At 39.0% G+C, this 26,109-nt stretch overlaps 4 protein-coding genes across 4 annotated transcripts; all 4 read right to left on the bottom strand.

Moving 5' to 3' along the window:
* Positions 1 to 274: 274 nt before the first annotated feature.
* Positions 275 to 2,126, bottom strand: LOC311066686 (extracellular superoxide dismutase [Cu-Zn]-like). The gene is made up of 2 exons (XM_084087980.1): positions 2,005 to 2,126; positions 275 to 1,053 (listed from the first exon to the last, which is right to left on the bottom strand). Exon 2 carries the CDS (start codon positions 1,036 to 1,038, stop codon positions 385 to 387), a length of 654 nt encoding a protein of 217 aa, XP_083944106.1. The 5' UTR covers positions 1,039 to 1,053; positions 2,005 to 2,126; the 3' UTR covers positions 275 to 384.
* Positions 2,127 to 8,263: 6,137 nt separating this feature from the next.
* LOC311096321 (extracellular superoxide dismutase [Cu-Zn]-like) lies at positions 8,264 to 10,094 on the bottom strand. Its single transcript, XM_084135383.1, has 2 exons — positions 10,001 to 10,094; positions 8,264 to 9,046 (listed from the first exon to the last, which is right to left on the bottom strand). The coding sequence occupies exon 2, from the start codon at positions 9,029 to 9,031 to the stop codon at positions 8,378 to 8,380; it is 654 nt and encodes a 217-aa protein (XP_083991509.1). The 5' UTR covers positions 9,032 to 9,046; positions 10,001 to 10,094; the 3' UTR covers positions 8,264 to 8,377.
* A 6,165-nt stretch (positions 10,095 to 16,259) lies between these two features.
* Positions 16,260 to 18,118, bottom strand: LOC311094274 (extracellular superoxide dismutase [Cu-Zn]-like). Its single transcript, XM_084132109.1, has 2 exons — positions 17,997 to 18,118; positions 16,260 to 17,042 (listed from the first exon to the last, which is right to left on the bottom strand). Exon 2 carries the CDS (start codon positions 17,025 to 17,027, stop codon positions 16,374 to 16,376), a length of 654 nt encoding a protein of 217 aa, XP_083988235.1. The 5' UTR covers positions 17,028 to 17,042; positions 17,997 to 18,118; the 3' UTR covers positions 16,260 to 16,373.
* A 6,137-nt stretch (positions 18,119 to 24,255) lies between these two features.
* On the bottom strand, positions 24,256 to 26,109 carry LOC311089228 (extracellular superoxide dismutase [Cu-Zn]-like). The gene is made up of 2 exons (XM_084123762.1): positions 25,988 to 26,109; positions 24,256 to 25,038 (listed from the first exon to the last, which is right to left on the bottom strand). Exon 2 carries the CDS (start codon positions 25,021 to 25,023, stop codon positions 24,370 to 24,372), a length of 654 nt encoding a protein of 217 aa, XP_083979888.1. The 5' UTR covers positions 25,024 to 25,038; positions 25,988 to 26,109; the 3' UTR covers positions 24,256 to 24,369.

The following is a 26,109-nucleotide window of genomic DNA, read 5'->3' as shown; positions in this document are numbered from 1 at the left end:
ATAAAGGTGTCCTCCCTTGAGATCTAGCCACACCCTCCAGTGTCATATTGCATCAACCTAAACCATTGTATCATTTAAAGAAATAGTGTATCTTTAATTAAAGGCCATTGTCATGCTCTGAAAGTGTTAACCCATTGAGCACAGTAAATCAAACTAAACAACCCATTTTGCCTGCATTCACCCTACATTTTTTTTAAGAGTGCATTTACTATTGGAAGCTTTGGCCAAAAAGCCTCTGAAAAGACCAAGAAAGAAAACATGGGAATGTTCAGGTTCTGAAATATACTTTAATGTAGGACACATACAAAGAATACACAAGGAAAATCATGATTATCCTATTTTAATCTGCTCTTCCACCATATCCGACTCCCTCATCTTTGACTCTCAGTGCCTTCCTCCACATGGTTTCTTGGGGGGCACTTCAGTCTTCTGCCACAGACTTGGAGTAGTAATACCAATCACACCGAGAGCAATTATCGGTCCAGCATTCCCACTGAGTTTACTCTCCTCATCTGAACCCATTCCCAGATCATCCTCCTTCTCATGAACCGCCACCGCACGTCCCAGAATGGAATAAGGCCCAAAGAGCTTGGCGTCTGGAAGCGTCAGGAACTGCCTTATAACTCCTTTCTCGGAAGCAAAGTTGCCCAGGTCTCCAGGATGATGAGGGTGGTCAACGCCGTTTGGATTATAATGAGGACCAACAGTGATGCTGCCTTGACTGAGGTCTCCATACTGATGGATGTGCATGGCACGCTCTTGACGATCGATGGCAGGCAAACCACGGAGGTTGATTTTCACTTCTAAATCTCCATTGGGGAAGACCTGCTTGAAGAGGATTTGCCCAAAGATCTTTGGCTGGTTACGTGGCAAATTGGGGCTGGGAGTTACTTCACAAGTGGCATAGATGGTGTTGTCGAACTCCACGACTTCCGGCTGTGGAGCTTCGGCAGGCAAACACTCCTCCGTGTGGAACTCTCCTCCTTGTATATGCAGCACCAGCAATATCAGAGGGAATATTAGGATGATTTTCTCCATGTTGATCTTTAAAGCCTACAATGAAAAGTGGATTCAGTGAAATCATGCCATTGGTTTAAGAACGTAATATTTTTGATAAAAGGTCAAAGCTTTGTTGCAGGGAGCTTTGAGAATAGAAGTTGCATTAGGTAAAATAGCACAACCAGATTAGTTTGCAACGGATAACCATACAAGAACCCAGACAGCAACCAGATCTGGCCCACATCTGGGCCGTGTGTAATCCATGTGTACCAGATGTGGGCCGACACCATGTTGCTGTCTAGAAAAGTCTAATTTTTAAATTGCTATGTACCCTTGTGAAAATAATAATAATAATAATAATTAAAAAAAAAAAAACTTATTTGTATTGGATGTGTACCTGTAGTATCTTGAATGTACAATAACAATAATAAATAAAACTTGCAGATAACACTGATGAATTATAAAAAGCCACTTAAGTGTACATACATATACTTTCATAAGCGTCACACCTGCCAGCCAAAGTTCCCATGATACAAACCAATGACATACAGGTGGATGCAATCACACTAAAATGAGTCCAGGCAAAGGTTCATGGAAATGGAAAAGGTCTAGGGAGAAGAGCCCTCTGGTGGCCATGATAGGGCTTCTGCTGGCAGGAGTGACATTAAGTACATGTACACTTTAAAAAAAAATAATAATAATAATGCCAAACTAAGAGTTTCACTTTAAAGTATATTATGTTTTGAAAATCTTTTTGTTGTGCTTTAAAAGTACACTTAATTTGAGCTGTTGTTGCCTACATGTTATTTAATATTAAATATAAAAGTTAAGATTTTCTGATTCTGATATTTTTCACAAGGACAGGTAAAATAAAAGATAATATCTATACTTTTGCTTAAACTAAACTTTTTTTAGTTGTACTAAATCAAGTCAGTTGAAGGAGAAATTGGAATGGAGAAAACAAAAACAAAACAAGCCTAAAACAGCAAAGGTGCACTACCGTACAGCTGAAAAGTTGTCCTCAATCCGTGTGGAGCCTGAATATTGCAGTCACAAAAATACTACAACACTTAATCCGTGTGCAGTCCTGACCTGGGGTTGAGAGAATGTTCCTTTTGGTTGCTCTTATAGGAACTCATGTTGAGCTACAAGTTAACCATGATAGTCTGTTAGTCACTAATTAAGTTCACCTGTGTTTCATTTAGCTCCCTTTGTTTGCCTGTTTAAATATAGCACTCAGTTTATTCAGTTCTTTGTCTTGCACAATGTGTTCTCCAGTGTTTTGTGTTTATTAAAAGAAGTACTGCTATAGTTTTTTTTTTACGATTGCTATGACAGATTTTTCAATACTTTTAACAATTTTCCAAAACTCTTAACACAGTTAGCACTACATCCGTCTATGTAACCTATACTATTAACACATTTCTCGTTGCTTTAACACAAAATGCATACAATTAACACAAATTTAAAATGCTTGAACTTCTTTTACAAACAAGCTCAAACAAGACCAAAACAATGGATTTTTACTGCCAAATTTACCGATGCTTTAAACAATGTGTGTCAGAACAGATAACACCATGTTCTGAACCTAACAGGCTAAAGTCAAGGTAAACAGCTGTTTATATTGTGAATTGAAACCCAAATATATCCCCTGTATTTTATCCTATTGTTACTGAGAAACAATTATGCAATAATATAAATCACAGCTGATTCCCATCTAGGAAACACACTCAGGTGTTGAGGTTCTTTCAATCGCATGATCATATGGTATACTGTAACCGAACATTCTATAAAGCACTCTGAGATGGGTCTTTTTTTATTGAATTTCTGCAGCAAAAGACCTACAGTAAACCCAACAAAACAAAAATGTAGAGAGGCTTCAAAAGAAACTGCAGTGCAAAACACAATCTATGATCAATACAATATACTGTCTGTTGTATAAGGGCATACCTGACACGTATACAATAATGCAGTTTCTGTAATTCCATCTGATGTTAGTGTTTTTATGACATTGTGCTATGATTGACTAAATCTTCCTGTTGGACAGCTATGTTACATATGTTAGTGTTTTGAAAAATGATTTGATTTGGAGACATGTTTGCAGTGTTCTGGTAGGCATAGTGTATTATTGTATTTAGAAAATTAGTGTTGGAGTTTAGTTTACAGTGTGTGATTTTGAGCATGAAATAAACTGTTTTGCCAATTGTGTGTTGCAGGTGTGTTGGTGCGTTAAGAGTTTAGGAAAGTTGTTAAAAGTACTGAAAAAACTGTACTTGTCTTTGAAGGCAGAAGTACAAATTTCTGAGGGAATGATTCTTCTATGGCAGGGATAGGCAACTCCGGTCCTGGAGGGCCACTGTCCTGCAGAGTTTAGCTTCAGCCCTGATAAAAACTCACCTGTCTGTATCTATCTAGTAATCCTGAAAACACTGATTGCCTTGTTCAGGTGTGTTTAATTAGGGTTGGAGCTAAACTCTGCAGGACAGTGGCCCTCCAGGACCGGAGTTGCCTATCCCTGTTCTATGGCATCGATGTTAAAATCCCCTTTTAGTAGATTGAATGCAGGTAAGGTGGGACACTTGTCATTTAGATAGATACAGTACCTAGATGTTTATTTCTTTTTATTACTTTTGTTAACCTTAAGGTCCGACTTTAATATTTCATTTTGAATACAGTTGATATGTGTTATTTGCAAGGTATATACCAATAAACATTTTGAGATCATGCACTCCTGACAAATTTTTTTTCAGGTAATGTGACCCATCCCTAATTTATCAAAAATGGATCTTAAAAACACATGATTTATTAACACATCACACAAACATATACCACAGCATATTTAACAGACCCAAAAGCACATAGATGGGCTATGATGAGTAATACTCATCAGTTCACTCAATGCATGTGTAAAGTTCAAAACAACTAGAACATGTTGTGTTGACATGAAATTGAATGAAATTTGAATTTCAAATATCTTAATGAACTCTACAACATATTACAAATGGAACTACAACACATGCAACAACAAATAGGCTAACAAAAATTCAATAAGAGGAACATTTTAAATGGTAACCATATTGTAAAACTTTTTTTCTGTCTGTTGTCTCTAAACACTGGAGATGAACTTAAATTGTGTCCACATTTTAAAGCGTTATATTCTGCATCTACATTTTAATAATAATAATAATTTGTTACATTTATATAGCGCTTTTCTGGGTACTCAAAGCGCTTTACATGGAAGGGGTGCAGCATCCATATTGGGCCAGAACGCCCACCACACACCAGCTTAATGGTGGAGAGGAGACAGTGATGAAGCCAATCAGTATATGGGGATGATTAGGAGGCCGTGATGGACAGAGGCCAAGGGGCAAATTTGGCCAGGATGCCGGGGTTACACCCCTACTCTTTTTCGAAGGACATCCTAGGACTTTTAATGACCACAGAGAGTCAGGACCTCGGTTTAACGTCTCATTGGAAGGATGGTGCTCTTTGACAGTATAGTGTCCCGATCACTACACTGGGGCGCTAGGACCCACATAGACCACGGGTGAGCACCCCCTGCTGGCCTCACTAACACCTCTTCCAGCAGCAACCTGGTTTTCTCAGGAGGTCTCCCATCCAGGTACTAACCAGGCTTGCTAACCTCTTACAATAACAAAGGTGTAGGTTGATGACGCATAAGCGTAATTATGGAACTTGTCGTCATTGCCAATGAGAGACAGATATCAGAGTCACATGCGAGTCCTGCGGATATAAAGGAATAAGGACATTTCATTCTACTGATCTACCCGCAAGTGTTGAATTAATACTCACAAATACCCCTTTTCCACCAGCATGAACCAGGTGCCAGTTCAGAGCCAGAGCTACAGTATTGCCAGTCCGGAGTTGGTTCGTCTGACGAGCTCTCTAAGATCCGGTTTGCCTTTCCACAAGGTCACTGTATACATCTCATGTTGCCCAGCAATGCTAGCGTGGCAGCGCCAAACACAAACACACCAGGCTTGTTCGAGATGGTTCGGCTTCTCGCAGACCGATCGGCTCATGACATCAAAGCACGGCGAAAGCAATCCAAAAGCACAAGGACTCGTATGCTCTCCAAACACTCCTGCAGCTCCGATTGGTCCGTGCCGCTCCGATGCATCTCGAACAAGCCTTCCATCAACAATGGAGGTCATTGCGTTACTATTGATGCTCATGGCTTTGCGAACCTACATCGGCATCCAAACACGGCGAATCCAACGTGTTCGTGCAGCTAGACCATAATTTGCATAGACGGAGATTACAATCAAGCTGTTATTAGCTTGATTAGCTGCTATTTGAGAAATGGCGGTCACAAGTTTCTGTTCGTCTTGTTGGTCACGGTAACCCCGTCCCCAGGCCCTGACGCAAGCGGTTCTTACTTCTAGACCAGCAATGTTTTGGTGCTACTTAAGAACCACTTTTCCTGGTTCAGAGCTGGTGCTCTGGGTGTCGAAAAACAAAGAACCCATTTGAAACTAGGCTCTAGCTCTGAACCAGCACCAGCACTGCCTTGGTGGAAAAGGGTTAACAAGTCAGTTTATTTGGTGAATTAAACTTGTGAGGTAACGCAGAGCTGTTTCACTTGGTCTACACTATCACACTAAACTGCATTTGAGTGTGTTGAAAGTTATTATTCTATGCGTTTGTTTGTCTGTATGAGACTAGCAGTAAGCTAGATGAACATTAGAATAACATACTGATCATATTCTAACATTTCATCATGTTGAGCTATATGACATTGATTAGTTTTATGTACATTTGCTCAGCTGTCTAATAAAGTACATGCAAGACGCCTCTGTCAAGTTGAAGTTTGTGGCATCTTCTCCTTTTGTCCCAAAGTCTACTTGCCATGGTCCATAATGTTTGAGCGAAAGTGAACATGGACGAGCAATTATTAGGGGTTCAAGCACAAAGTGCTAAAACTTTTGAACTTTTACATTTGGACGGCTACAACAGGGTCATTTAGAAAATGGGCGTGGCAAAATTCACTCGAAAGCCTATAAATCCTAAACGAAAACTCAGAACTTAACGAAAATTGGTGAGCATATGTGAAATAACATTGTAAACAAGCATGCACAATTTTATGGAGATCGGACCATAGGTGGCGCTATAACTGTTAAAAAAGCTTTGAAAACCATATTTTTCCTATGTTAAATTGGCTGGAAATGGTCTTTTCCATGTATGACGTCAGTGGTTAAATGGTTGCCAAATAAAACTTAAGCTGTTTCTCAATTTGCGTTCTTGTCTGTACTTGTGTTCTTGTGGACTTGTGAAACGTCATCAGTCGCTGCCCAAGTACTGTTCCAATTCAAAGTTCACATCTAGCCAAGTCCAGTTCAAATCCCCGGATGTGTTCTTGATCCGCCCCTTTTACCGAGGATGCATCAAGAGGTGACTTGTGCGGACTTGACAAGCCAGGTATCCCAGAATGCATCTCACACCACCAACCAGCAAGCGTCAATAGCAGAGGAGAAACCCCGCGTAATTTAAAAATACTGCTATAAATGTGTCACGAAATGTAGTTTTAAGAGTATTTCAGGCGAGAATGTAGTTGTTTAAAGCTCAAATCTTTGGTTTATTTATAAAGATAGCGCCTATTTGAAAATTTGATCTGACGTTTTCGGAGTTGTCGAGAACCAGGAAATCGGACGCTCGGCGCTCGTACCCCGCCGAGAACAGCCTTTCCTCGGCTTCTGCTGCTGACTTGCCGCTGTCTCGGATGTCTCTAGTCTAGTGGTATAACCTTTTACAGTCTATGGGTATAACATGAGATTTAAATCGTCTTGTGTATATCCAACAGGCGATTTATTTATTTTATTTGTCTCATTAATGTATTATTTGTTCCCTGGCAAAACGTTTTAGCTGAGGGCAAAGTGAAGTTATAGCTTTATTTAACGTTAGTCTATATAACTATGTAGCCTAGAGAGCTGACTTATGTTTGACTGAATCGTTGGCTTTATTATTGTATAGCTTCTTATACCTTTTAGGCTACTTACACTTTTAGAATGGCTATTATTGATCATTAAAACTGACATTTAGCAAAAAAGGTTATGTGATTTTATTTTATATATTTAAAACATAAAATATTTTATTATAATAGCCTACATGTTGCCTTCATTCTCTTCACTGTACAGGATATACATATATGACACAACCCTGTCTCTTTTTGCTAAATGTTCGTTTTAATGATCAATATTATAATGTTTTTTATTCATCATATTTTTAAAATGAAAACAAAAAGAGTCAGGGTTGTGCTTTATATTTCGTGTTGTTGTAAATATGCAGTGAAGATAATCAATTGCGTTGCCTGAACCTCATTTGTGTGGCCATTATGTTAAAGATCTTTTTTAAATGAAAATGAAAAGAGGCAAAGTGGTGGTTTATAACATATTGTTTTATTTGTAGCCTATAAAGAGATAACCGGAGTGGCCAGAGCAAGCTGAGTGACGCTATCAAGTACGCCGCTGTTCCATTTGCAGAATTATCGGACTTGCGTCCTCCCGTCCTCGGGAGTTCGTTCTCCTGAGTCAAACTTGTCAGTCCGAACTACCAAGGACTCAAGTCCAAACTTTGTGTACTCGGTATTGAGAAACGTCTTTAATGTCTTTTTATGCATTTGTGCTTAAAGGCCTTAAATGCTTGAACCCCGATAAATGCTGCTTGCAGCTTTGATTTAAAATGGGAATTTCTCTGAAATTAAAAATCTTTGGGAACTTTTGGGATACTGGAAGTACACAACTGCAGGAAATATATATCATACTTTGCAAGTGATTTTTGGTTATTTTATTACAAAAATCTTACATATTCTAGCTTTAAACACCTTACAAGAAAACCAAGACATTTTGCATTTTGATTCCCTGTTAACTGTAGTAACAAACTGTCAGAATAATATACCCATTTGTTGACATTTAGCGAGAAACCTTATAATTTCAAAAATAAAATCTTATGTCAGAGGTGATGTCTACCTTGAACAATAAAGGTGTCCTCCCTTGAGATCTAGCCACACCCTCCAGTGTCATATTGCATCAACCTAAACCATTGTATCATTTAAAGAAATAGTGTATCTTTAATTAAAGGCCATTGTCATGCTCTGAAAGTGTTAACCCATTGAGCACAGTAAATCAAACTAAACAACCCATTTTGCCTGCATTCACCCTACATTTTTTTTAAGAGTGCATTTACTATTGGAAGCTTTGGCCAAAAAGCCTCTGAAAAGACCAAGAAAGAAAACATGGGAATGTTCAGGTTCTGAAATATACTTTAATGTAGGACACATACAAAGAATACACAAGGAAAATCATGATTATCCTATTTTAATCTGCTCTTCCACCATATCCGACTCCCTCATCTTTGACTCTCAGTGCCTTCCTCCACATGGTTTCTTGGGGGGCACTTCAGTCTTCTGCCACAGACTTGGAGTAGTAATACCAATCACACCGAGAGCAATTATCGGTCCAGCATTCCCACTGAGTTTACTCTCCTCATCTGAACCCATTCCCAGATCATCCTCCTTCTCATGAACCGCCACCGCACGTCCCAGAATGGAATAAGGCCCAAAGAGCTTGGCGTCTGGAAGCGTCAGGAACTGCCTTATAACTCCTTTCTCGGAAGCAAAGTTGCCCAGGTCTCCAGGATGATGAGGGTGGTCAACGCCGTTTGGATTATAATGAGGACCAACAGTGATGCTGCCTTGACTGAGGTCTCCATACTGATGGATGTGCATGGCACGCTCTTGACGATCGATGGCAGGCAAACCACGGAGGTTGATTTTCACTTCTAAATCTCCATTGGGGAAGACCTGCTTGAAGAGGATTTGCCCAAAGATCTTTGGCTGGTTACGTGGCAAATTGGGGCTGGGAGTTACTTCACAAGTGGCATAGATGGTGTTGTCGAACTCCACGACTTCCGGCTGTGGAGCTTCGGCAGGCAAACACTCCTCCGTGTGGAACTCTCCTCCTTGTATATGCAGCACCAGCAATATCAGAGGGAATATTAGGATGATTTTCTCCATGTTGATCTTTAAAGCCTACAATGAAAAGTGGATTCAGTGAAATCATGCCATTGGTTTAAGAACGTAATATTTTTGATAAAAGGTCAAAGCTTTGTTGCAGGGAGCTTTGAGAATAGAAGTTGCATTAGGTAAAATAGCACAACCAGATTAGTTTGCAACGGATAACCATACAAGAACCCAGACAGCAACCAGATCTGGCCCACATCTGGGCCGTGTGTAATCCATGTGTACCAGATGTGGGCCGACACCATGTTGCTGTCTAGAAAAGTCTAATTTTTAAATTGCTATGTACCCTTGTGAAAATAATAATAATAATAATAATTAAAAAAAAAAAAACTTATTTGTATTGGATGTGTACCTGTAGTATCTTGAATGTACAATAACAATAATAAATAAAACTTGCAGATAACACTGATGAATTATAAAAAGCCACTTAAGTGTACATACATATACTTTCATAAGCGTCACACCTGCCAGCCAAAGTTCCCATGATACAAACCAATGACATACAGGTGGATGCAATCACACTAAAATGAGTCCAGGCAAAGGTTCATGGAAATGGAAAAGGTCTAGGGAGAAGTGCCCTCTGGTGGCCATGATAGGGCTTCTGCTGGCAGGAGTGACATTAAGTACATGTACACTTTAAAAAAAAATAATAATAATAATAATGCCAAACTAAGAGTTTCACTTTAAAGTATATTATGTTTTGAAAATCTTTTTGTTGTGCTTTAAAAGTACACTTAATTTGAGCTGTTGTTGCCTACATGTTATTTAATATTAAATATAAAAGTTAAGATTTTCTGATTCTGATATTTTTCACAAGGACAGGTAAAATAAAAGATAATATCTATACTTTTGCTTAAACTAAACTTTTTTTAGTTGTACTAAATCAAGTCAGTTGAAGGAGAAATTGGAATGGAGAAAACAAAAACAAAACAAGCCTAAAACAGCAAAGGTGCACTACCGTACAGCTGAAAAGTTGTCCTCAATCCGTGTGGAGCCTGAATATTGCAGTCACAAAAATACTACAACACTTAATCCGTGTGCAGTCCTGACCTGGGGTTGAAAGAATGTTCCTTTTGGTTGCTCTTATAGGAACTCATGTTGAGCTACAAGTTAACCATGATAGTCTGTTAGTCACTAATTAAGTTCACCTGTGTTTCATTTAGCTCCCTTTGTTTGCCTGTTTAAATATAGCACTCAGTTTATTCAGTTCTTTGTCTTGCACAATGTGTTCTCCAGTGTTTTGTGTTTATTAAAAGAAGTACTGCTATAGTTTTTTTTTTACGATTGCTATGACAGATTTTTCAATACTTTTAACAATTTTCCAAAACTCTTAACACAGTTAGCACTACATCCGTCTATGTAACCTATACTATTAACACATTTCTCGTTGCTTTAACACAAAATGCATACAATTAACACAAATTTAAAATGCTTGAACTTCTTTTACACACAAGCTCAAACAAGACCAAAACAATGGATTTTTACTGCCAAATTTACCGATGCTTTAAACAATGTGTGTCAGAACAGATAACACCATGTTCTGAACCTAACAGGCTAAAGTCAAGGTAAACAGCTGTTTATATTGTGAATTGAAACCCAAATATATCCCCTGTATTTTATCCTATTGTTACTGAGAAACAATTATGCAATAATATAAATCACAGCTGATTCCCATCTAGGAAACACACTCAGGTGTTGAGGTTCTTTCAATCGCATGATCATATGGTATACTGTAACCGAACATTCTATAAAGCACTCTGAGATGGGTCTTTTTTTATTGAATTTCTGCAGCAAAAGACCTACAGTAAACCCAACAAAACAAAAATGTAGAGAGGCTTCAAAAGAAACTGCAGTGCAAAACACAATCTATGATCAATACAATATACTGTCTGTTGTATAAGGGCATACCTGACACGTATACAATAATGCAGTTTCTGTAATTCCATCTGATGTTAGTGTTTTTATGACATTGTGCTATGATTGACTAAATCTTCCTGTTGGACAGCTATGTTACATATGTTAGTGTTTTGAAAAATGATTTGATTTGGAGACATGTTTGCAGTGTTCTGGTAGGCATAGTGTATTATTGTATTTAGAAAATTAGTGTTGGAGTTTAGTTTACAGTGTGTGATTTTGAGCATGAAATAAACTGTTTTGCCAATTGTGTGTTGCAGGTGTGTTGGTGCGTTAAGAGTTTAGGAAAGTTGTTAAAAGTACTGAAAAAACTGTACTTGTCTTTGAAGGCAGAAGTACAAATTTCTGAGGGAATGATTCTTCTATGGCAGGGATAGGCAACTCCGGTCCTGGAGGGCCACTGTCCTGCAGAGTTTAGCTTCAGCCCTGATAAAAACTCACCTGTCTGTATCTATCTAGTAATCCTGAAAACACTGATTGCCTTGTTCAGGTGTGTTTAATTAGGGTTGGAGCTAAACTCTGCAGGACAGTGGCCCTCCAGGACCGGAGTTGCCTATCCCTGTTCTATGGCATCGATGTTAAAATCCCCTTTTAGTAGATTGAATGCAGGTAAGGTGGGACACTTGTCATTTAGATAGATACAGTACCTAGATGTTTATTTCTTTTTATTACTTTTGTTAACCTTAAGGTCCGACTTTAATATTTCATTTTGAATACAGTTGATATGTGTTATTTGCAAGGTATATACCAATAAACATTTTGAGATCATGCACTCCTGACAAATTTTTTTTCAGGTAATGTGACCCATCCCTAATTTATCAAAAATGGATCTTAAAAACACATGATTTATTAACACATCACACAAACATATACCACAGCATATTTAACAGACCCAAAAGCACATAGATGGGCTATGATGAGTAATACTCATCAGTTCACTCAATGCATGTGTAAAGTTCAAAACAACTAGAACATGTTGTGTTGACATGAAATTGAATGAAATTTGAATTTCAAATATCTTAATGAACTCTACAACATATTACAAATGGAACTACAACACATGCAACAACAAATAGGCTAACAAAAATTCAATAAGAGGAACATTTTAAATGGTAACCATATTGTAAAACTTTTTTTCTGTCTGTTGTCTCTAAACACTGGAGATGAACTTAAATTGTGTCCACATTTTAAAGCGTTATATTCTGCATCTACATTTTAATAATAATAATAATTTGTTACATTTATATAGCGCTTTTCTGGGTACTCAAAGCGCTTTACATGGAAGGGGTGCAGCATCCATATTGGGCCAGAACGCCCACCACACACCAGCTTAATGGTGGAGAGGAGACAGTGATGAAGCCAATCAGTATATGGGGATGATTAGGAGGCCGTGATGGACAGAGGCCAAGGGGCAAATTTGGCCAGGATGCCGGGGTTACACCCCTACTCTTTTTCGAAGGACATCCTAGGACTTTTAATGACCACAGAGAGTCAGGACCTCGGTTTAACGTCTCATTGGAAGGATGGTGCTCTTTGACAGTATAGTGTCCCGATCACTACACTGGGGCGCTAGGACCCACATAGACCACGGGTGAGCACCCCCTGCTGGCCTCACTAACACCTCTTCCAGCAGCAACCTGGTTTTCTCAGGAGGTCTCCCATCCAGGTACTAACCAGGCTTGCTAACCTCTTACAATAACAAAGGTGTAGGTTGATGACGCATAAGCGTAATTATGGAACTTGTCGTCATTGCCAATGAGAGACAGATATCAGAGTCACATGCGAGTCCTGCGGATATAAAGGAATAAGGACATTTCATTCTACTGATCTACCCGCAAGTGTTGAATTAATACTCACAAATACCCCTTTTCCACCAGCATGAACCAGGTGCCAGTTCAGAGCCAGAGCTACAGTATTGCCAGTCCGGAGTTGGTTCGTCTGACGAGCTCTCTAAGATCCGGTTTGCCTTTCCACAAGGTCACTGTATACATCTCATGTTGCCCAGCAATGCTAGCGTGGCAGCGCCAAACACAAACACACCAGGCTTGTTCGAGATGGTTCGGCTTCTCGCAGACCGATCGGCTCATGACATCAAAGCACGGCGAAAGCAATCCAAAAGCACAAGGACTCGTATGCTCTCCAAACACTCCTGCAGCTCCGATTGGTCCGTGCCGCTCCGATGCATCTCGAACAAGCCTTCCATCAACAATGGAGGTCATTGCGTTACTATTGATGCTCATGGCTTTGCGAACCTACATCGGCATCCAAACACGGCGAATCCAACGTGTTCGTGCAGCTAGACCATAATTTGCATAGACGGAGATTACAATCAAGCTGTTATTAGCTTGATTAGCTGCTATTTGAGAAATGGCGGTCACAAGTTTCTGTTCGTCTTGTTGGTCACGGTAACCCCGTCCCCAGGCCCTGACGCAAGCGGTTCTTACTTCTAGACCAGCAATGTTTTGGTGCTACTTAAGAACCACTTTTCCTGGTTCAGAGCTGGTGCTCTGGGTGTCGAAAAACAAAGAACCCATTTGAAACTAGGCTCTAGCTCTGAACCAGCACCAGCACTGCCTTGGTGGAAAAGGGTTAACAAGTCAGTTTATTTGGTGAATTAAACTTGTGAGGTAACGCAGAGCTGTTTCACTTGGTCTACACTATCACACTAAACTGCATTTGAGTGTGTTGAAAGTTATTATTCTATGCGTTTGTTTGTCTGTATGAGACTAGCAGTAAGCTAGATGAACATTAGAATAACATACTGATCATATTCTAACATTTCATCATGTTGAGCTATATGACATTGATTAGTTTTATGTACATTTGCTCAGCTGTCTAATAAAGTACATGCAAGACGCCTCTGTCAAGTTGAAGTTTGTGGCATCTTCTCCTTTTGTCCCAAAGTCTACTTGCCATGGTCCATAATGTTTGAGCGAAAGTGAACATGGACGAGCAATTATTAGGGGTTCAAGCACAAAGTGCTAAAACTTTTGAACTTTTACATTTGGACGGCTACAACAGGGTCATTTAGAAAATGGGCGTGGCAAAATTCACTCGAAAGCCTATAAATCCTAAACGAAAACTCAGAACTTAACGAAAATTGGTGAGCATATGTGAAATAACATTGTAAACAAGCATGCACAATTTTATGGAGATCGGACCATAGGTGGCGCTATAACTGTTAAAAAAGCTTTGAAAACCATATTTTTCCTATGTTAAATTGGCTGGAAATGGTCTTTTCCATGTATGACGTCAGTGGTTAAATGGTTGCCAAATAAAACTTAAGCTGTTTCTCAATTTGCGTTCTTGTCTGTACTTGTGTTCTTGTGGACTTGTGAAACGTCATCAGTCGCTGCCCAAGTACTGTTCCAATTCAAAGTTCACATCTAGCCAAGTCCAGTTCAAATCCCCGGATGTGTTCTTGATCCGCCCCTTTTACCGAGGATGCATCAAGAGGTGACTTGTGCGGACTTGACAAGCCAGGTATCCCAGAATGCATCTCACACCACCAACCAGCAAGCGTCAATAGCAGAGGAGAAACCCCGCGTAATTTAAAAATACTGCTATAAATGTGTCACGAAATGTAGTTTTAAGAGTATTTCAGGCGAGAATGTAGTTGTTTAAAGCTCAAATCTTTGGTTTATTTATAAAGATAGCGCCTATTTGAAAATTTGATCTGACGTTTTCGGAGTTGTCGAGAACCAGGAAATCGGACGCTCGGCGCTCGTACCCCGCCGAGAACAGCCTTTCCTCGGCTTCTGCTGCTGACTTGCCGCTGTCTCGGATGTCTCTAGTCTAGTGGTATAACCTTTTACAGTCTATGGGTATAACATGAGATTTAAATCGTCTTGTGTATATCCAACAGGCGATTTATTTATTTTATTTGTCTCATTAATGTATTATTTGTTCCCTGGCAAAACGTTTTAGCTGAGGGCAAAGTGAAGTTATAGCTTTATTTAACGTTAGTCTATATAACTATGTAGCCTAGAGAGCTGACTTATGTTTGACTGAATCGTTGGCTTTATTATTGTATAGCTTCTTATACCTTTTAGGCTACTTACACTTTTAGAATGGCTATTATTGATCATTAAAACTGACATTTAGCAAAAAAGGTTATGTGATTTTATTTTATATATTTAAAACATAAAATATTTTATTATAATAGCCTACATGTTGCCTTCATTCTCTTCACTGTACAGGATATACATATATGACACAACCCTGTCTCTTTTTGCTAAATGTTCGTTTTAATGATCAATATTATAATGTTTTTTATTCATCATATTTTTAAAATGAAAACAAAAAGAGTCAGGGTTGTGCTTTATATTTCGTGTTGTTGTAAATATGCAGTGAAGATAATCAATTGCGTTGCCTGAACCTCATTTGTGTGGCCATTATGTTAAAGATCTTTTTTAAATGAAAATGAAAAGAGGCAAAGTGGTGGTTTATAACATATTGTTTTATTTGTAGCCTATAAAGAGATAACCGGAGTGGCCAGAGCAAGCTGAGTGACGCTATCAAGTACGCCGCTGTTCCATTTGCAGAATTATCGGACTTGCGTCCTCCCGTCCTCGGGAGTTCGTTCTCCTGAGTCAAACTTGTCAGTCCGAACTACCAAGGACTCAAGTCCAAACTTTGTGTACTCGGTATTGAGAAACGTCTTTAATGTCTTTTTATGCATTTGTGCTTAAAGGCCTTAAATGCTTGAACCCCGATAAATGCTGCTTGCAGCTTTGATTTAAAATGGGAATTTCTCTGAAATTAAAAATCTTTGGGAACTTTTGGGATACTGGAAGTACACAACTGCAGGAAATATATATCATACTTTGCAAGTGATTTTTGGTTATTTTATTACAAAAATCTTACATATTCTAGCTTTAAACACCTTACAAGAAAACCAAGACATTTTGCATTTTGATTCCCTGTTAACTGTAGTAACAAACTGTCAGAATAATATACCCATTTGTTGACATTTAGCGAGAAACCTTATAATTTCAAAAATAAAATCTTATGTCAGAGGTGATGTCTACCTTGAACAATAAAGGTGTCCTCCCTTGAGATCTAGCCACACCCTCCAGTGTCATATTGCATCAACCTAAACCATTGTATCATTTAAAGAAATAGTGTATCTTTAATTAAAGGCCATTGTCATGCTCTGAAAGTGTTAACCCATTGAGCACAGTAAATCAAACTAAACAACCCATTTTGCCTGCATTCACCCTACATTTTTTTTAAGAGTGCATTTACTATTGGAAGCTTTGGCCAAAAAGCCTCTGAAAAGACCAAGAAAGAAAACATGGGAATGTTCAGGTTCTGAAATATACTTTAATGTAGGACACATACAAAGAATACACAAGGAAAATCATGATTATCCTATTTTAATCTGCTCTTCCACCATATCCGACTCCCTCATCTTTGACTCTCAGTGCCTTCCTCCACATGGTTTCTTGGGGGGCACTTCAGTCTTCTGCCACAGACTTGGAGTAGTAATACCAATCACACCGAGAGCAATTATCGGTCCAGCATTCCCACTGAGTTTACTCTCCTCATCTGAACCCATTCCCAGATCATCCTCCTTCTCATGAACCGCCACCGCACGTCCCAGAATGGAATAAGGCCCAAAGAGCTTGGCGTCTGGAAGCGTCAGGAACTGCCTTATAACTCCTTTCTCGGAAGCAAAGTTGCCCAGGTCTCCAGGATGATGAGGGTGGTCAACGCCGTTTGGATTATAATGAGGACCAACAGTGATGCTGCCTTGACTGAGGTCTCCATACTGATGGATGTGCATGGCACGCTCTTGACGATCGATGGCAGGCAAACCACGGAGGTTGATTTTCACTTCTAAATCTCCATTGGGGAAGACCTGCTTGAAGAGGATTTGCCCAAAGATCTTTGGCTGGTTACGTGGCAAATTGGGGCTGGGAGTTACTTCACAAGTGGCATAGATGGTGTTGTCGAACTCCACGACTTCCGGCTGTGGAGCTTCGGCAGGCAAACACTCCTCCGTGTGGAACTCTCCTCCTTGTATATGCAGCACCAGCAATATCAGAGGGAATATTAGGATGATTTTCTCCATGTTGATCTTTAAAGCCTACAATGAAAAGTGGATTCAGTGAAATCATGCCATTGGTTTAAGAACGTAATATTTTTGATAAAAGGTCAAAGCTTTGTTGCAGGGAGCTTTGAGAATAGAAGTTGCATTAGGTAAAATAGCACAACCAGATTAGTTTGCAACGGATAACCATACAAGAACCCAGACAGCAACCAGATCTGGCCCACATCTGGGCCGTGTGTAATCCATGTGTACCAGATGTGGGCCGACACCATGTTGCTGTCTAGAAAAGTCTAATTTTTAAATTGCTATGTACCCTTGTGAAAATAATAATAATAATAATAATTAAAAAAAAAAAAACTTATTTGTATTGGATGTGTACCTGTAGTATCTTGAATGTACAATAACAATAATAAATAAAACTTGCAGATAACACTGATGAATTATAAAAAGCCACTTAAGTGTACATACATATACTTTCATAAGCGTCACACCTGCCAGCCAAAGTTCCCATGATACAAACCAATGACATACAGGTGGATGCAATCACACTAAAATGAGTCCAGGCAAAGGTTCATGGAAATGGAAAAGGTCTAGGGAGAAGTGCCCTCTGGTGGCCATGATAGGGCTTCTGCTGGCAGGAGTGACATTAAGTACATGTACACTTTAAAAAAAAAAAATAATAATAATAATGCCAAACTAAGAGTTTCACTTTAAAGTATATTATGTTTTGAAAATCTTTTTGTTGTGCTTTAAAAGTACACTTAATTTGAGCTGTTGTTGCCTACATGTTATTTAATATTAAATATAAAAGTTAAGATTTTCTGATTCTGATATTTTTCACAAGGACAGGTAAAATAAAAGATAATATCTATACTTTTGCTTAAACTAAACTTTTTTTAGTTGTACTAAATCAAGTCAGTTGAAGGAGAAATTGGAATGGAGAAAACAAAAACAAAACAAGCCTAAAACAGCAAAGGTGCACTACCGTACAGCTGAAAAGTTGTCCTCAATCCGTGTGGAGCCTGAATATTGCAGTCACAAAAATACTACAACACTTAATCCGTGTGCAGTCCTGACCTGGGGTTGAGAGAATGTTCCTTTTGGTTGCTCTTATAGGAACTCATGTTGAGCTACAAGTTAACCATGATAGTCTGTTAGTCACTAATTAAGTTCACCTGTGTTTCATTTAGCTCCCTTTGTTTGCCTGTTTAAATATAGCACTCAGTTTATTCAGTTCTTTGTCTTGCACAATGTGTTCTCCAGTGTTTTGTGTTTATTAAAAGAAGTACTGCTATAGTTTTTTTTTTACGATTGCTATGACAGATTTTTCAATACTTTTAACAATTTTCCAAAACTCTTAACACAGTTAGCACTACATCCGTCTATGTAACCTATACTATTAACACATTTCTCGTTGCTTTAACACAAAATGCATACAATTAACACAAATTTAAAATGCTTGAACTTCTTTTACACACAAGCTCAAACAAGACCAAAACAATGGATTTTTACTGCCAAATTTACCGATGCTTTAAACAATGTGTGTCAGAACAGATAACACCATGTTCTGAACCTAACAGGCTAAAGTCAAGGTAAACAGCTGTTTATATTGTGAATTGAAACCCAAATATATCCCCTGTATTTTATCCTATTGTTACTGAGAAACAATTATGCAATAATATAAATCACAGCTGATTCCCATCTAGGAAACACACTCAGGTGTTGAGGTTCTTTCAATCGCATGATCATATGGTATACTGTAACCGAACATTCTATAAAGCACTCTGAGATGGGTCTTTTTTTATTGAATTTCTGCAGCAAAAGACCTACAGTAAACCCAACAAAACAAAAATGTAGAGAGGCTTCAAAAGAAACTGCAGTGCAAAACACAATCTATGATCAATACAATATACTGTCTGTTGTATAAGGGCATACCTGACACGTATACAATAATGCAGTTTCTGTAATTCCATCTGATGTTAGTGTTTTTATGACATTGTGCTATGATTGACTAAATCTTCCTGTTGGACAGCTATGTTACATATGTTAGTGTTTTGAAAAATGATTTGATTTGGAGACATGTTTGCAGTGTTCTGGTAGGCATAGTGTATTATTGTATTTAGAAAATTAGTGTTGGAGTTTAGTTTACAGTGTGTGATTTTGAGCATGAAATAAACTGTTTTGCCAATTGTGTGTTGCAGGTGTGTTGGTGCGTTAAGAGTTTAGGAAAGTTGTTAAAAGTACTGAAAAAACTGTACTTGTCTTTGAAGGCAGAAGTACAAATTTCTGAGGGAATGATTCTTCTATGGCAGGGATAGGCAACTCCGGTCCTGGAGGGCCACTGTCCTGCAGAGTTTAGCTTCAGCCCTGATAAAAACTCACCTGTCTGTATCTATCTAGTAATCCTGAAAACACTGATTGCCTTGTTCAGGTGTGTTTAATTAGGGTTGGAGCTAAACTCTGCAGGACAGTGGCCCTCCAGGACCGGAGTTGCCTATCCCTGTTCTATGGCATCGATGTTAAAATCCCCTTTTAGTAGATTGAATGCAGGTAAGGTGGGACACTTGTCATTTAGATAGATACAGTACCTAGATGTTTATTTCTTTTTATTACTTTTGTTAACCTTAAGGTCCGACTTTAATATTTCATTTTGAATACAGTTGATATGTGTTATTTGCAAGGTATATACCAATAAACATTTTGAGATCATGCACTCCTGACAAATTTTTTTTCAGGTAATGTGACCCATCCCTAATTTATCAAAAATGGATCTTAAAAACACATGATTTATTAACACATCACACAAACATATACCACAGCATATTTAACAGACCCAAAAGCACATAGATGGGCTATGATGAGTAATACTCATCAGTTCACTCAATGCATGTGTAAAGTTCAAAACAACTAGAACATGTTGTGTTGACATGAAATTGAATGAAATTTGAATTTCAAATATCTTAATGAACTCTACAACATATTACAAATGGAACTACAACACATGCAACAACAAATAGGCTAACAAAAATTCAATAAGAGGAACATTTTAAATGGTAACCATATTGTAAAACTTTTTTTCTGTCTGTTGTCTCTAAACACTGGAGATGAACTTAAATTGTGTCCACATTTTAAAGCGTTATATTCTGCATCTACATTTTAATAATAATAATAATTTGTTACATTTATATAGCGCTTTTCTGGGTACTCAAAGCGCTTTACATGGAAGGGGTGCAGCATCCATATTGGGCCAGAACGCCCACCACACACCAGCTTAATGGTGGAGAGGAGACAGTGATGAAGCCAATCAGTATATGGGGATGATTAGGAGGCCGTGATGGACAGAGGCCAAGGGGCAAATTTGGCCAGGATGCCGGGGTTACACCCCTACTCTTTTTCGAAGGACATCCTAGGACTTTTAATGACCACAGAGAGTCAGGACCTCGGTTTAACGTCTCATTGGAAGGATGGTGCTCTTTGACAGTATAGTGTCCCGATCACTACACTGGGGCGCTAGGACCCACATAGACCACGGGTGAGCACCCCCTGCTGGCCTCACTAACACCTCTTCCAGCAGCAACCTGGTTTTCTCAGGAGGTCTCCCATCCAGGTACTAACCAGGCTTGCTAACCTCTTACAATAACAAAGGTGTAGGTTGATGACGCATAAGCGTAATTATGGAACTTGTCGTCATTGCCAATGAGAGACAGATATCAGAGTCACATGCGAGTCCTGCGGATATAAAGGAATAAGGACATTTCATTCTACTGATCTACCCGCAAGTGTTGAATTAATACTCACAAATACCCCTTTTCCACCAGCATGAACCAGGTGCCAGTTCAGAGCCAGAGCTACAGTATTGCCAGTCCGGAGTTGGTTCGTCTGACGAGCTCTCTAAGATCCGGTTTGCCTTTCCACAAGGTCACTGTATACATCTCATGTTGCCCAGCAATGCTAGCGTGGCAGCGCCAAACACAAACACACCAGGCTTGTTCGAGATGGTTCGGCTTCTCGCAGACCGATCGGCTCATGACATCAAAGCACGGCGAAAGCAATCCAAAAGCACAAGGACTCGTATGCTCTCCAAACACTCCTGCAGCTCCGATTGGTCCGTGCCGCTCCGATGCATCTCGAACAAGCCTTCCATCAACAATGGAGGTCATTGCGTTACTATTGATGCTCATGGCTTTGCGAACCTACATCGGCATCCAAACACGGCGAATCCAACGTGTTCGTGCAGCTAGACCATAATTTGCATAGACGGAGATTACAATCAAGCTGTTATTAGCTTGATTAGCTGCTATTTGAGAAATGGCGGTCACAAGTTTCTGTTCGTCTTGTTGGTCACGGTAACCCCGTCCCCAGGCCCTGACGCAAGCGGTTCTTACTTCTAGACCAGCAATGTTTTGGTGCTACTTAAGAACCACTTTTCCTGGTTCAGAGCTGGTGCTCTGGGTGTCGAAAAACAAAGAACCCATTTGAAACTAGGCTCTAGCTCTGAACCAGCACCAGCACTGCCTTGGTGGAAAAGGGTTAACAAGTCAGTTTATTTGGTGAATTAAACTTGTGAGGTAACGCAGAGCTGTTTCACTTGGTCTACACTATCACACTAAACTGCATTTGAGTGTGTTGAAAGTTATTATTCTATGCGTTTGTTTGTCTGTATGAGACTAGCAGTAAGCTAGATGAACATTAGAATAACATACTGATCATATTCTAACATTTCATCATGTTGAGCTATATGACATTGATTAGTTTTATGTACATTTGCTCAGCTGTCTAATAAAGTACATGCAAGACGCCTCTGTCAAGTTGAAGTTTGTGGCATCTTCTCCTTTTGTCCCAAAGTCTACTTGCCATGGTCCATAATGTTTGAGCGAAAGTGAACATGGACGAGCAATTATTAGGGGTTCAAGCACAAAGTGCTAAAACTTTTGAACTTTTACATTTGGACGGCTACAACAGGGTCATTTAGAAAATGGGCGTGGCAAAATTCACTCGAAAGCCTATAAATCCTAAACGAAAACTCAGAACTTAACGAAAATTGGTGAGCATATGTGAAATAACATTGTAAACAAGCATGCACAATTTTATGGAGATCGGACCATAGGTGGCGCTATAACTGTTAAAAAAGCTTTGAAAACCATATTTTTCCTATGTTAAATTGGCTGGAAATGGTCTTTTCCATGTATGACGTCAGTGGTTAAATGGTTGCCAAATAAAACTTAAGCTGTTTCTCAATTTGCGTTCTTGTCTGTACTTGTGTTCTTGTGGACTTGTGAAACGTCATCAGTCGCTGCCCAAGTACTGTTCCAATTCAAAGTTCACATCTAGCCAAGTCCAGTTCAAATCCCCGGATGTGTTCTTGATCCGCCCCTTTTACCGAGGATGCATCAAGAGGTGACTTGTGCGGACTTGACAAGCCAGGTATCCCAGAATGCATCTCACACCACCAACCAGCAAGCGTCAATAGCAGAGGAGAAACCCCGCGTAATTTAAAAATACTGCTATAAATGTGTCACGAAATGTAGTTTTAAGAGTATTTCAGGCGAGAATGTAGTTGTTTAAAGCTCAAATCTTTGGTTTATTTATAAAGATAGCGCCTATTTGAAAATTTGATCTGACGTTTTCGGAGTTGTCGAGAACCAGGAAATCGGACGCTCGGCGCTCGTACCCCGCCGAGAACAGCCTTTCCTCGGCTTCTGCTGCTGACTTGCCGCTGTCTCGGATGTCTCTAGTCTAGTGGTATAACCTTTTACAGTCTATGGGTATAACATGAGATTTAAATCGTCTTGTGTATATCCAACAGGCGATTTATTTATTTTATTTGTCTCATTAATGTATTATTTGTTCCCTGGCAAAACGTTTTAGCTGAGGGCAAAGTGAAGTTATAGCTTTATTTAACGTTAGTCTATATAACTATGTAGCCTAGAGAGCTGACTTATGTTTGACTGAATCGTTGGCTTTATTATTGTATAGCTTCTTATACCTTTTAGGCTACTTACACTTTTAGAATGGCTATTATTGATCATTAAAACTGACATTTAGCAAAAAAGGTTATGTGATTTTATTTTATATATTTAAAACATAAAATATTTTATTATAATAGCCTACATGTTGCCTTCATTCTCTTCACTGTACAGGATATACATATATGACACAACCCTGTCTCTTTTTGCTAAATGTTCGTTTTAATGATCAATATTATAATGTTTTTTATTCATCATATTTTTAAAATGAAAACAAAAAGAGTCAGGGTTGTGCTTTATATTTCGTGTTGTTGTAAATATGCAGTGAAGATAATCAATTGCGTTGCCTGAACCTCATTTGTGTGGCCATTATGTTAAAGATCTTTTTTAAATGAAAATGAAAAGAGGCAAAGTGGTGGTTTATAACATATTGTTTTATTTGTAGCCTATAAAGAGATAACCGGAGTGGCCAGAGCAAGCTGAGTGACGCTATCAAGTACGCCGCTGTTCCATTTGCAGAATTATCGGACTTGCGTCCTCCCGTCCTCGGGAGTTCGTTCTCCTGAGTCAAACTTGTCAGTCCGAACTACCAAGGACTCAAGTCCAAACTTTGTGTACTCGGTATTGAGAAACGTCTTTAATGTCTTTTTATGCATTTGTGCTTAAAGGCCTTAAATGCTTGAACCCCGATAAATGCTGCTTGCAGCTTTGATTTAAAATGGGAATTTCTCTGAAATTAAAAATCTTTGGGAACTTTTGGGATACTGGAAGTACACAACTGCAGGAAATATATATCATACTTTGCAAGTGATTTTTGGTTATTTTATTACAAAAATCTTACATATTCTAGCTTTAAACACCTTACAAGAAAACCAAGACATTTTGCATTTTGATTCCCTGTTAACTGTAGTAACAAACTGTCAGAATAATATACCCATTTGTTGACATTTAGCGAGAAACCTTATAATTTCAAAAATAAAATCTTATGTCAGAGGTGATGTCTACCTTGAACAATAAAGGTGTCCTCCCTTGAGATCTAGCCACACCCTCCAGTGTCATATTGCATCAACCTAAACCATTGTATCATTTAAAGAAATAGTGTATCTTTAATTAAAGGCCATTGTCATGCTCTGAAAGTGTTAACCCATTGAGCACAGTAAATCAAACTAAACAACCCATTTTGCCTGCATTCACCCTACATTTTTTTTAAGAGTGCATTTACTATTGGAAGCTTTGGCCAAAAAGCCTCTGAAAAGACCAAGAAAGAAAACATGGGAATGTTCAGGTTCTGAAATATACTTTAATGTAGGACACATACAAAGAATACACAAGGAAAATCATGATTATCCTATTTTAATCTGCTCTTCCACCATATCCGACTCCCTCATCTTTGACTCTCAGTGCCTTCCTCCACATGGTTTCTTGGGGGGCACTTCAGTCTTCTGCCACAGACTTGGAGTAGTAATACCAATCACACCGAGAGCAATTATCGGTCCAGCATTCCCACTGAGTTTACTCTCCTCATCTGAACCCATTCCCAGATCATCCTCCTTCTCATGAACCGCCACCGCACGTCCCAGAATGGAATAAGGCCCAAAGAGCTTGGCGTCTGGAAGCGTCAGGAACTGCCTTATAACTCCTTTCTCGGAAGCAAAGTTGCCCAGGTCTCCAGGATGATGAGGGTGGTCAACGCCGTTTGGATTATAATGAGGACCAACAGTGATGCTGCCTTGACTGAGGTCTCCATACTGATGGATGTGCATGGCACGCTCTTGACGATCGATGGCAGGCAAACCACGGAGGTTGATTTTCACTTCTAAATCTCCATTGGGGAAGACCTGCTTGAAGAGGATTTGCCCAAAGATCTTTGGCTGGTTACGTGGCAAATTGGGGCTGGGAGTTACTTCACAAGTGGCATAGATGGTGTTGTCGAACTCCACGACTTCCGGCTGTGGAGCTTCGGCAGGCAAACACTCCTCCGTGTGGAACTCTCCTCCTTGTATATGCAGCACCAGCAATATCAGAGGGAATATTAGGATGATTTTCTCCATGTTGATCTTTAAAGCCTACAATGAAAAGTGGATTCAGTGAAATCATGCCATTTGGTTTAAGAACGTAATATTTTTGATAAAAGGTCAAAGCTTTGTTGCAGGGAGCTTTGAGAATAGAAGTTGCATTAGGTAAAATAGCACAACCAGATTAGTTTGCAACGGATAACCATACAAGAACCCAGACAGCAACCAGATCTGGCCCACATCTGGGCCGTGTGTAATCCATGTGTACCAGATGTGGGCCGACACCATGTTGCTGTCTAGAAAAGTCTAATTTTTAAATTGCTATGTACCCTTGTGAAAATAATAATAATAATAATAAAAAAAAAAAAAACTTATTTGTATTGGATGTGTACCTGTAGTATCTTGAATGTACAATAACAATAATAAATAAAACTTGCAGATAACACTGATGAATTATAAAAAGCCACTTAAGTGTACATACATATACTTTCATAAGCGTCACACCTGCCAGCCAAAGTTCCCATGATACAAACCAATGACATACAGGTGGATGCAATCACACTAAAATGAGTCCAAGCAAAGGTTCATGGAAATGGAAAAGGTCTAGGGAGAAGAGCCCTCTGGTGGCCATGATAGGGCTTCTGCTGGCAGGAGTGACATTAAGTACATGTACACTTTAAAAAAAAAAAATAATAATAATGCCAAACTAAGAGTTTCACTTTAAAGTATATTATGTTTTGAAAATCTTTTTGTTGTGCTTTAAAAGTACACTTAATTTGAGCTGTTGTTGCCTACATGTTATTTAATATTAAATATAAAAGTTAAGATTTTCTGATTCTGATATTTTTCACAAGGACAGGTAAAATAAAAGATAATATCTATACTTTTGCTTAAACTAAACTTTTTTTAGTTGTACTAAATCAAGTCAGTTGAAGGAGAAATTGGAATGGAGAAAACAAAAACAAAACAAGCCTAAAACAGCAAAGGTGCACTACCGTACAGCTGAAAAGTTGTCCTCAATCCGTGTGGAGCCTGAATATTGCAGTCACAAAAATACTACAACACTTAATCCGTGTGCAGTCCTGACCTGGGGTTGAGAGAATGTTCCTTTTGGTTGCTCTT

The sequence above is a fragment of the Abramis brama genome (genome assembly GCF_963993115.1).
Source record: "Abramis brama genome assembly, chromosome: 1".
Classification (NCBI taxonomy): Eukaryota; Metazoa; Chordata; class Actinopteri; order Cypriniformes; family Leuciscidae; genus Abramis; species Abramis brama.
The sequence above is the reverse complement of the archived record's forward strand: the minus strand, read 5'-3'. Positions and strand labels throughout refer to the sequence as shown.